At 40.0% G+C, this 12403-nt stretch overlaps 2 protein-coding genes across 2 annotated transcripts; one reads left to right on the top strand and one right to left on the bottom strand.

The window, feature by feature from the left end:
- Positions 1-138: 138 nt before the first annotated feature.
- On the top strand, positions 139-2074 carry timm8b (translocase of inner mitochondrial membrane 8 homolog B (yeast)). The gene is made up of 2 exons (XM_084350941.1): positions 139-394; positions 1831-2074. The coding sequence occupies exons 1-2, from the start codon at positions 293-295 to the stop codon at positions 1996-1998; spliced, it is 270 nt and encodes an 89-aa protein (XP_084207067.1). The 5' UTR covers positions 139-292; the 3' UTR covers positions 1999-2074.
- A 685-nt stretch (positions 2075-2759) lies between these two features.
- Positions 2760-11587, bottom strand: il4i1 (interleukin 4 induced 1). The gene is made up of 8 exons (XM_084350940.1): positions 11555-11587; positions 10745-10847; positions 10151-10365; positions 9916-10028; positions 8001-8202; positions 7820-7888; positions 7580-7716; positions 2760-5982 (listed from the first exon to the last, which is right to left on the bottom strand). The coding sequence occupies exons 2-8, from the start codon at positions 10773-10775 to the stop codon at positions 5214-5216; spliced, it is 1536 nt and encodes a 511-aa protein (XP_084207066.1). The 5' UTR covers positions 10776-10847; positions 11555-11587; the 3' UTR covers positions 2760-5213.
- Positions 11588-12403: the final 816 nt, after the last annotated feature.

Below are 12403 nucleotides of genomic sequence, written 5' to 3'. Positions count from 1 at the left end.
TCAGCAGCTGATCCTTTTGTTGATACAAGCAGCTCAAGATGAGACGCGAGTCAGCTCGTGTTAAACATTAAATATCTTTGTGAGCGTCACTTCTTGCGTCACATTTAGAACGTGGATCTACAAATGGCGGAGGCAGGAGCCGCCGCTGTGTGCGGCGCGTCATGTGATGTTTACATCAGCGGTGTTTCACACGCTGCAGCGCTCACTGGTGGTGAAACCGAAGGTCACCTCACCTCCTCTAGCAGCTTGTCAGCGGGAATACAGAGTCGTCCTGTAACTGTTCAACGACACCATGGACGGTTTTGATAATCTCAGTGCGTCGGAGAAAGCCGAGGCGTCGGAGCTTCAGCGTATGATCGCTATAGAGCAACAGAAAGCGCAGTTCCAGGCCCAGGTTTGTATGCTAACCATGCTATTCTGTACCCAGTCCGTTAGCATTCATCTGTGGAGCATGAACCACATGCAGGGGAATGAATCACCCTCTGTCGGTGAGACCAAACTCCCCTGGAACAACTTACAATTAAAGGTTTTTTACTTTTTGATAAATAAAAAAGCAGCTCGGTTATGTACGAAGGTCACACCTTATACGTTTTTCGAATTTAAGCTTTCAAATGGAAGGTGGCATGACCAGCAGCTCGTATTAGCACCATAAATGATCTATTCATGTCTCATAGCGGAGGCCTTACTACCCGAGCAGACATTAAAGTGTGTTTACAGGTGTGGGGGAGTACTACTGCATATGTGAAGAAAGTAGTATAAAGTGTGTTGAGGCTCCAGGAAGCTGCATCTATTCTGATAAACTGCCTCCAGTGATGTCACTCAGTGGTTATGTTGCATTGTGGGTAGGGAAGCACAATATGGATTTTTTTCAACCAATACCAATAACTGATAATCACCTGCTTCTCCAGGCCAATACCAATAAGATACCTGCTAGTTTCACGTTTTGTATTTTTTTTTTAAAAGTTCCTTCCCTGTAGTTTATTCACAGCCAAGGATGGGGAAGGCTCATTTACAGTGAGCAGACATGGATGATTTCAGTCCACAAGGCGAGGTTCTTCCCAGGTGCTGCAGTTTTATGTCATGATCTCGAATAATAGTGTGTTGCTCTTCTTCTTCTTCTTCTTCTTCTTCTCTGGTAATTGACAAAATGCAAATCAATTTCAGAGTGCATGCTGCCACCTCCTGTATTGGAGAGCGCGGATGCTACGCTTGTTAAGTCGTTGAAAGCAATTTGACTTTGTATCATCAGATCCATTTATGGGCTATAATTTAAGCTCGGCCGGATATATATCATGCATCACTCATTGTGGGTAATGTAGGCACCAGGTTTTGAAAAGAAAGAAGAATGTGTGGAATAAAAAGGTGATATCCCTGTTCTGCTGTTTCGATTCTGATCATTTGTTTTTAAACCATCCATAATGAGTCCAACAGTGTTAGAGGAGTGTTATGATAGACCAGTGGACTGGGTTTCAAAGCCTGGTACCTACATTACCCACAATGCAGCTTTGCCACTGAGTGACATCACTGGAGGTAATTAACAGATTATATGCAGCTTCATCTTATCGATTATCAAAGTAGTTGGGGTTGATGATTAATCAAGTAATTGTTGATGTCATATGTGAATTCATACTGATACTCTCCCCATGTGCTATTTATTATCAAAAGCATGTTGATAAGAATATGGTTGTATTAGCTCATGGACAGCGGGGTAGTCCTATATAGAGCCTGAGCCATCAGTATTACAGGCCAACATTTAACAGCATATCACAGAGGTATCTCATCAGCATAATTTATTAATCCTACAGATTTATCTTTTTCTATTTCTTCCAGGTGCACACTTTCACTGACGTCTGCTGGGACAAGTGTGTGGACAGTCCGGGCTCCAAGCTGGACTACCGGACCGAGACGTGTCTGCAGAGCTGTGTTGAGCGTTTCATCGACACCACCCTGGCCATCACCAACCGCTTCACACAGATGGTGCAGAAGGGCGCTCATTAATAATGGACTATAGATGCCAAATGGACTGTGTAATGACATAAATAAAATGTATTCTTAGCACGTTGTTATAAGATAATGTGGAGAGGACAAGTTTTTTTTTTAATATAACTTACTGTTTAAGTTTTCGACTGGTGGTGCTTTAAGGGAATCTCTGCGTGGTTTCAGCTGCAAATGGAAGCAAGAAGTGTCTGTTTGAATTGAGAAGCCATTTAATGTGACAACGGTAAAGTGACAGCTCACCATCCTGTCTGTAATCCTTCATGCACTCAACAACATGGAGAATGAAGCAGGAAAGAACTCGGCTAATATGGCACCACTGTTTGGAGGACAGATCTGGGTTCAGTGACACTTTTGTCACTTTCTGTATCAAACTTGTTAGAATTCAGGAAGAGGCAATCCCATATACATGATACATAACATGATACATAACATATTGGCCCGATACTGATGTTAAGGATTGAAAAATTCCGACATCAATACAGCGGCTGATTTAGACACTTTTTTTTGCAATGATCTCTCAAACATGGTTATCAAACAGTTGTGACAAAGATCTGTGACAGAGGCAGGATATTTTACAGCTTAACAATAAACTTTATGTCTGAAATGACGTCAGAGCACTGAAGCAGTAAATTTCACTGGGAATTATGTAATTATAAAAAACCCTGAGTGTCTTTTTCTTCATAATAATAATAATTAAAAAAAAAGGACATCCTATCGGTGCATATCAGACAACATGCACTAATACCTACATATCTGTGATAGGCCAGTATCACTCAATAATGGTTGAACGGCTTATTGATCAGACTTTAATTAATTCTCAAAAGCTTAATAATGACAGCACACATCAAGGCATACCTAAATGTCATGTAACACTTCCTCTGTACTTGGCAGTGAAATCTCTGTAACTTCATCCTGATTAAAGTAAAATGGAATGCATGTTGTACACTAATGCAATAATGTGTAATATACACAAGAAGCCCTCCTGGGGAATGTTGATACAAAATACTTGGGGATTATCCTATGGCCTGTATGAAAACTAACAGGGAAGGGATTTTTAATCAAATCTTTACATTAAAGCAGTTTGATCAAAGAGATAACTTTTGTGTGCACAGTATTTATTGCGCACTTTATTCTACATCTTCAAAAAAAACCCAATTTGTTTCGTCGATGTGTGATATAGGGCTGGGCAAAATATCCACTCTACATTGTTATCATGATATGAGACTATTTATCATCTTAGATTTTGGATATCATTATATGATGATAAGTCATCGCTGTTGTCTTCTCCTGGTTTTAAAGGCTTATCACAGTAAAGTGATGTTATTTTCTGAACTCACCAGACTGTTCTACTTTCATTATCTCCACATTACTGATGATTATTGATCAGAAATCTCATTGTGTTAATATTGAGAATACCAATAGTCATCCCTACAATATGGGCAAAATATATAGAGAGGTATTTGTTAAAAAATATGATATTTGATTTTGCCGCCACATCCTACCATTCATGACGTGCTTTGAGGAGATTTCTATCATTGAGAAATCAGAAAATATCACAACATTATTTTCAGGCCATTTCAGCCTACAAAAGTGTGACATGATGTTAGCCATTAAAAGTACCCTATTATTCTGCCAAATAAGGAGGTTTTCTGTCTGCTGCTCATCACTGACCTGCAGTGGTGTCAAAGTTAAAATGACCCAGTAAGACCCAGTGCACTGTTAAAGATTAAAGCGGTGGTTCCCAGCCCCCTTTGACCTGTGACCTCTTGTAAAAAACAGCTGCTAGTGAGACTCCTTGTCACAGGTTTCTGAGTTGTTAGCAGTTCCACTCAAGAGACACATGGTTTCATTTACATAACTGTTTGAAGCCCCAAAAAGGTCCAAAAATAAAAACTGATTTGTGTTGCAGTGGCCCAGCCTATGGGTTCGGCACCACTGAACCAAACACCTAATTGTATAGTAGATAAAAGTAGCTCCGCCTAAACCAGCTACAACAGTACAATGTTACAGATGTATTCATGCATCACAATTATCAGTCTAATAATATGAAATACAGAAATATATCAGTTATAGAGGCCCTTTTTTTTTTAGCAGAAAGAAATAGGATACTTTTGATACTTAAAGTACAAATATGCTGGTCTGTTCATTCACTTGATGATTGATGATTTTTGATGCTTTGAAATGATTTTTTTATATATATAAATGATTGGTACGTTTATTTAAGAAAAGGATCTGAGTACTTCCTCCACTTCCTGTCCAAACCATGGACATGTGTTCCAGGGTCTTAATAAGGGATTCAGACATTGGAACAACATGCTGACATGCAGCTCACACTATAGAATAAAGAGTGTTTTCTTGTAAAATGAAGATCAAGATTAGTACTGCATTTCCAGTGTAGCTCAGGAGTTTTAATTTAATAATAATGCCTCTATAGACCTACATCAACAAATGAGACCATCAGCCAGAAGATATTTCTGTGTAATTATTGTGGTTATTCATTATGCCTGTCATCAGGGTGAATTCCCACGTATCAGTGTCAGATAAGTCATATAATCAAAAGTGTTTTTCATGAGGAGTCTCAGCCTGAAGAATGAAGCTGCTCTGTAGTCGGGTGGTAAAACAAAGTTTACTTTGTCTGACTTGTGACTTGTTTTGAGACTTTTTACCAAATGACTTGAGTCACGTGTCAGCCTGGAAAACCATTTTCACAAAATGGGGCAGACGTGTGTCTAACTGGTGAGAAGACTTCTGTTTGTTCATAGACATTTACATATTTTCCACTTTAGTAACACATCATCTTTTAAAGCACATGCTTTATTATTATTTTTTTCTTTCTTGTTGAATAAAAAAAAAAAAGTTAGGGTGCAGCTCTTTTTCAGTTTTAATCTGGCAGAGAATCAGGATATCCACTGAAACGTTGCATACAACAAGTGATAATAAAATACTGTGAATCACTATCATCATGAAATGACATTTGTATTTATGATCATCTTTGAGGACTCTGGTCAGAACGTCAGTTTATGGGCACACATTAGTCAAGTGTGTACTGCTGATCAGTACATATGGACGCAAATCAATAAATATGTACATTACACAAAAATATCAGAGGGGGTTAATGCTGGTAGATCACAGGATACACTGGTAAACCACAATATCAAACCCTGTAAGACCGTATATAAAGGAACATGTATATATAAAAACAATTCCAGACACAACTAAACAGTAAGCAGGTTAATATGCTTAGCTGCTCTGAGTGCAGACTTCATTGCAGTTTCAATCCACCCATGTGGTGTGGCTGTGTGTTCTCCTGCAAAGTGCACCCGGCCCTCCCTCTGGAACAGTTCTCTGGCATAGTGTCCCTGCTGGTAGGGAGTGAAGAGGGCAAACGCTCCCAGACTGTAAGGATCTAAGCCCCACTTCTTCACCAGGCCCCCTGTACACAGAGGCCTGATGTACTCTCCGTGGATCTTCACCAAGTCCTCCAGGACCACAGCCATCAGCTCCTCCTCGCTCATCCCCTGGAAGAGGGTGGAGTCGTCGGAGCAGGTGTAAGAAGCCAGGAGGGCTCCTGCGGCTGTACCAGAGAAGCTGTGGCTGGGGTAGTAGATGAAGCGAGAGGGACGGTCGGTGACGCTCTTCCCTCCTTTGATGCCCTCTTTCTCCCAGAAGCGATCCCTGAAGCTGAGTATCACCTTGGTGGAGCTGGCGTAATGAACGGAGCGCAGCGCCTCCATCTTGTCCCCGGAGAGAGGGGGCTGGAAGTCAATGAAGAGGGTGGCCTTTGCCGTAGATGTAACCAGGGCATAGTCCACTGTCAGGTTGGTCAGGGAGCCTGAATTACGCCAGTCCTGGAATGTGACCGTCACATTGCTGCCGCCTGTTTGGTTGATTAGCTTCACCTTGGAGTTGAGGAGGATGGTGGCATTTAACAGCTGGTAGAAAGCCCTCGGGAGGTGGTCAAAGCCATCTGTCACTTCAAAGTACCTGGAAGAAACCCCCATTATAAACCTCTCATCATGGTACATCATTAAAGCTGCAACAAGCAGTATTTTTATATCAACAACTGATTAAATGACTGTGTTTAATGTGGTGCAAACCAGCAGATATCTCCTGACTACAGTTCCACTCAGCGCTCCTGTGAGTTGTAGCGTCTTTCAGCTCATTGTTTTGGTTTTAATCCAGCCATATCAGGCAGCTGTTTCCAGTAAAACAATCTTACTTACAATTGTATGCTAACTGACTATCACTAAACAGCAGACAAAGTTAGTGACTAGCCTGTGAACACAGTGGAGAGTGACACTGTTCGCTAACACTCGCTAAAAAGAGATCGGCCACTTCAGGTCACTCCGCAGAGAGGAATAGGTGAATCTCTTTGACAGACACGTCATCAGGTTAGTTAATGATGTACATTAGAGGTGGGCGATACCACAAAATTTAGTTTTGATCCAATACCAAGTAATACAAGTCCAATATCACCGATATCAATACTTTTTATTACTAAAAAACGGGACAGTTTTTTAAGGTGTTTTTTTTTTTTTTTTAAATGCCAAAATAATGAGGTCTATAGCCTATGATAGACTACATGTAGCCTTAATATAGGAATCCTTTATCTTTCACAGTTACACAAAAAGGTTATTTTATATATTATTCAGCCATTTTCATGTTTCAGGTTTGAGGTATATTATTTTTTTCCGTTTCATTAACATAATTTATGTAGTTAACATGTTGCAATGAGCTGAATGTTATTTAGATGTCTGAACATAGTGTGCTATATTTAATCAGTTTGACTAAGATATTTATTTCACTGTATATGCTGGATATTCCTGCCTCTGACAGACTCTGCCTGTCAGACCTGTCTGTAGGGTAAAATAGCTCCATATCATGCTCCACTATTGTGGAGCCACCACTGCTGGATGTCAGATTAGACTAGTGGTCAGGGTATGAGTTGTGCACACGACAACAGGAAAGCAGCACAGCAGTGGAGAAGCAAAGAGAAGGCTTACATGTGTTCAAGACAACGTTTTTAGACAGCTCTACTCGTTGATAAAATATGAATATGGGGTACAACGTACCCCCACAGTGTACAGGACACAACGTTAAAACAAGTCTCCAGCTACTTCAGTTGTTAAGGAGAATGTTGCAACTCTGTTTAACTGTGAAGCTCCAGAAATTTTTTGTGTACTACAAAACTTTCCCTGACTTTCCATCAGCATGGGGGGAGGAGATAATGACTGAGTTTTCCTTTTTGAGTGAACTGTTCCTTTAATTGTAACTTAATCTACTGTGTCTATCCTTCCATGTGTTGGTATCATTTTTTGTTTTTCAGATCTCTTCGTGGTTGTTTTCTACTTTAGTATTTTACATTCTGCTGGCTTGTTATATTAAAGAACAAATGTCTTTTATGACACAGAAGACTAAAAGGTAATCCATCCTTGAGAGGACTCTTCACCGATAAAAGAGAAAAACAACTTTTCAACCGATAAGATTATTTCTGCCTCCAGAGAACCAGCACCAAGCCAAAGTTAGGTCTGCAGGCTGCGTGCTGCCAGCAGACACATAATAAAATATGAATATTTCTTACTCAGTGTTGTCATTGATGTCTGACTGTATGTACAGCATCTCGATCAGTGACGTGTAGAAGAGGCTGTTTTCATTCAGGATGTCCCCGACCATCCTCAAGGCACCACGACTCAGGTTGCCCTCCTTCACCAGATATTCCTGTCAGCAGTGAAACATAACCAGTTATTCATACTGTGAACATTTTCAATCAGACTCAAGCTATGACCTGTTGCGAGTCAGGTCAAAATAAATAAATCTTTACCTTTACTGTGTAGGAATCATATTTATCCAACATGGCGCTGCAGCCCATTGTCTTCAGGTCATCTCTCACCTGTGCACACATTACATACAGTATCTTTTACTTAGATATCCTCGTGCAGTAAATAATACTTATGTATACAAAAATAACAACTATACTATCAGTGAGTGGAATGTGTACAAACCTTCCAGAGTGTCTGACTGAACAGTTGAGCTGCTGACTTCCCCCTCTCTCTGTCATTCAGGCTGTAGTTGAGCACAGCAGGGTTGTTTTCCACAGCGTACGTTTTCTGAAGCACACCATTAACCAAGTAGTAGGTGTTGATGTCGTCTTGGATGAAGTGGTTTAAGGAAATGTGTAATTTGGAGGCGAAAGACAGCAAAATCCTGTGGAATAGATACTACATATTAATAAATATAATATGTATGTAAGATATACTGTATGTTCTTCTAGGTAACACCTTGTGTCCAAACTTTTTACCTTGGCTAAAACTGAAACTTAATCAAGAGCCATAGGCCAAAAGTAAACACCTATTGTATTGTATTGTGTTGTATTGTATTGTATTGTATTGTGTTGTATTGTATTGTATTTTGTTGTGTTGTTCTGGTAAGATGCAAAAATTCCCACACTTGACTGACTTCCTGCTTCACTGTTCACGTTACAGTACAGTTTTTTTTTTTAAATCAATTTTTATTTATTGATCATTTTTCACTAGAAACATGGGGTGGATGAAACCACGCCTTATGACAGGCCAACTTTGTCCCCCAGGCCCCATTTTGAGCAGCTCTGATTAGATCCCCTCCTCCAAGTTATGAGACTTACATAAAATAATCTCCATTGAATTATAACTGAAATGGATTTTCCACAAAGAAAGTTCTGTTATCTTAAAATCATTATAATGACATCAGTTCCCTTCCCTCATTAAATATTTCAGAATCTATGAAAATGTACTTATTTTTAATATCCACAGTCTGCTGAATAGTGGACCACGATTTCCTTCCATCTATTTGCGATGTCACAAATCATATATTATGCCATTATGATATTATGAGTAGGAGAGTATTGTTGCCCTTGTTAGCAAACTCTTCATTTCTCACATCGATGGCAGGGCACACTCTGACCTAAAAAGCCACAAAGGAAACTAAAGTGGCACAACAAAGCGTGGGAATGACTTCTTGCTGTAACCTGCAGAGCACATGCATTACCTTCAGCTATTATCATATAAAAAAAGTGTCACTCCATAACTCTGTGTTGTTGACTTCTGGACCTGAACAATTTAAAGCAAAATTTGCCTGTTAAAATCAGATTCTCAATGAGCACAGAGAAAATGTACACTTTGAGCACTTAACATGAAAACAGCCTAGAGCCTAGAGTCAAACCCAGCACATGCAGTACGTCAGTCTGCACTGTGAGGCTCAGACATTCTACTGTAAACACATTTTTGACTGAACGGGGACTTCATTAGTAGATATTTTGCCACTTGGGGGCAGCACAATTAGCTGTAAACTCAATACTGACATATTATCAAAGTTGATTTGAAATGTGTTCCCAAACAGTTGCCTAATTACACATGAAGTCATATTTCTGGGCACCTGCTTGAGAGCCTAAATTGATTTGAAAATAAGTTATTTACACTCTTTTAAAGGCAGAAATTGTCACTGTGGCTGCTCAGTTTATGTCCAACCACTCATCAAGGGTGTAAATAACATCTTTCGAAGTCAATTTGGGATCGTTTGGCTTCCTGTAGCTTGGATTACACTTGACCAGCTGTACGGAGCCATTTTATATAAATTTATGTTTGTTTTTTGGTAGTTTTTTTTACATTATATAACAAGTCCCCAGCTACTTCAGTTGTTTAGGAGAATGCTTCAACGCTGTTTTACTGTGAAGCTCCAGAAATGTTTTTCAACTTTCCACCAGCATGGGGGTGAGGAGGTGATGACTGTATTTTCATTTTTGGGTGAACTGTTCCTTTAAGTATTGTACTTAATTGAGTAGTTGAGTAATTAGAGGCTTTAGTTGATGGAACAAAGTGTCTTAAAATCATCGGTCCATTAATGTCAGTGTCATGTTACGGCCCAGCAGACTCCTGTACTCACTTATGAAAGCTGGGGATCCTCATGGCGCCCAATTCAGCATACCAGCCTTCTTTTCTGCTCCTGAAGGTCTCCACACGCCCTCCAATACGGCCGCTGGCTTCTATTATGGTAACCTTGTTGTGCATGAGGACACACAATCGTCATGTCAAACACACTTTGAGGCAAGTATCCACTCAGAACACAGATGTTGACAATAATAATTCAATCACTATTTCCTCACTATAAATGACTTTACCTTATGCCCGGCATCTTCTAAAAACTTTGCAGCGGTCAGTCCAGCGATGCCCCCGCCGATAATTGCTACATGACGGGGTGTCTTAGTGGGAGGGAGACCTTTATCCACAATGTCAAGGAGCTCGCTGTAGTCAGTGTCCTGGAGGCACTCATACAGAGGGTCTCCAAAGATCCCACTCACAGCGAACACCACAACCCCGACTAGAACCAGAGGAACTGACGGAGGAGGAAAATATCAGTTCAATTGATGAATTCAAAGCATCATATTCTCAATTACTAACAGTCATACATCATGAAAAACCCCTCGGTAATCACCAAGCAAACACAAACTTCTACAGTAGTTCCCGTTGTCTAGTGTTGAGCCGACAAACATCACATCTCCAAGCAGAACTAACGGCTTATGACAAATCAGATAAAAATACCCTGGTCACATTACATTTTCACAATAATCCAATTGTATTGCACAATCAGCTCTCCCTTCCATAATGCAGATGTATTATCATTGTATTCATGTACGTGTCAAAGATGAATTCATCCAAATAGCAGCATGACTTTTGTGAACGTGTTATATGATAATGGTTTATGTAACACTTACAGAATTTGCACAGTGCCATGTGAGGGATCATCTTGAGTACGGAGCTCCACAGTCTGGACTTCACTCTGCTGTTGAAACTGACACTATGAGAGGAAAAGGAAACCTACAAAAGACAAGCAGGTTACATGTTTAGTGGAAATGCTCAGACAAATATAAGTTAAACATTCCCCTGAACTAAATGTGTTCTTTTTCTAAAAACACAGAAAAAATACATTAAATCTGGTACGCACATGTTAAATAAATGCAGATAATGAATGTATACACAGTAAGTAACTCATCTAAAATTAAAAAAAAGAAACAGATGCAGCTCAGACAAGACTATCATTCCACTCACCTGTATCAAAGGTAAAGTCTCGTAAGTTGTTGTAAGCCTATGCATGACTGAGGACAAATGACAGAGTCCCTGATAAAGCTAAACTTTCATTGCTGTTCTCTCCATACCTAAGTCGCCTGGAAAACCTGGAAGTGTGGTATGTGTGAAATTGCACACAACGTAATTTTAATGAGACTGTGTGGCTCCTCAGGTCTTCCAGAAATATTTTCCCACACCGGCTCGAGAGTCAACCACACTGAACAAATCAGATTAGTGAGGTTATACTAGTCATCAGCATACCTCATTTCCTCCATCTTCACTCATTTCAATATCTGACCTGAAAAAGCTCATTCAGTTGTCTCCAAAAAAGCCCAAACGAAACTTAAAGCTTCACATCAAACACACTTTACAAAACACAATACAATGTAAGATTTGATTTGTTCTATTACAAAGATCCTTTCATTTGTATTCACTTAAAACATTTTTAAACTACTTACTTGTAAGAATGGATTGTCTTTATTGCCAGAAGAAAGCAGCCACAACTTCCACAACCTGTTTTCTGTGTACTACAGACACCAGGACCAGGACACGGACATCCTTTGTAGCCTGCAGTAAATGAAACCAAAAGCCAGAAGGAGGAGAAAAAGTTTCATTTTCTAGACATCATAGAGCATTGTAATGCATTGTACACAAAGCTGAGTAAATGCTCAATAAGCACTTTGGTGAAAACTGGAAGTGAAAGCTAACAAAAACAAAGGCAAAGACAGAACTCCCAACCTCAAGAAAACCTTTTCTCAGGAAAAACACACACAGGAGCGGGAGATATCTGTGAATCAGATTCCCAAGAATTCCAGTGGGCTGCTGTCTTGTGGCAGAGCTCGATGTGGACCTGAACAGTCTGGTTGCTCAGAGAGAATGACACTCACCTGACCTGCCTAATGTGGCTCAGGTAAGATTCTGCATCAAAGGTTGCAAAACTATCGAGCAGTATACAAATGATGCATAGCTGACTGCAGCACTGTGTGAGGTCAACGGGCAGGTTTTATTTTACATTTTATCAACGTATGTAAAAATACTGAGTTCACTGAACTCATGAGGCTTTAGGAGCTAAGTCAGCCATGTTAATGTATAATGTGTAGGATACAGCTCTCCCAACACCCTGAGAAATCAGACAGAGGTCTTAACTACAGAGTCGGTTTGTAGGATCTGCTTCATGAAAAGTGTCAAAGTATGGAGAATAGTTTGGTAGCAGTGGGAGATGTGAGTGAAAAAGAAAAAAAGAATATAGACACAATTAACACAAAGCAGGCAGCTGTTTTCAGTAAACACCGTCTGATGCTTCCAAC

This window comes from Pagrus pagrus (assembly GCF_965226575.1).
Source record: "Pagrus pagrus genome assembly, chromosome: 4".
NCBI lineage: Eukaryota > Metazoa > Chordata > Actinopteri > Spariformes > Sparidae > Pagrus > Pagrus pagrus.
Note: the sequence above shows the minus strand (reverse complement) of the source record. Positions and strands in the feature narration are given on the sequence as shown.

Coding starts and splice junctions, on each gene's coding strand:
- timm8b (XM_084350941.1), top strand. CDS start 293: ATGGACGGTTTTGATAATCTCAGTGCGTCGGAGAAAGCCGAGGCGTCG. Junction 395..1,830: donor AAGCGCAGTTCCAGGCCCAG/GTTTGTATGCTA, acceptor TATTTCTTCCAG/GTGCACACTTTCACTGACGT.
- il4i1 (XM_084350940.1), bottom strand. CDS start 10,775: ATGATCCCTCACATGGCACTGTGCAAATTCT. Junction 8,203..9,915: donor AGGATCCCCAGCTTTCATAA/GTGAGTACAGGA, acceptor TCTATTCCACAG/GATTTTGCTGTCTTTCGCCT. Junction 7,889..8,000: donor TCAGTCAGACACTCTGGAAG/GTTTGTACACAT, acceptor ATGTGTGCACAG/GTGAGAGATGACCTGAAGAC.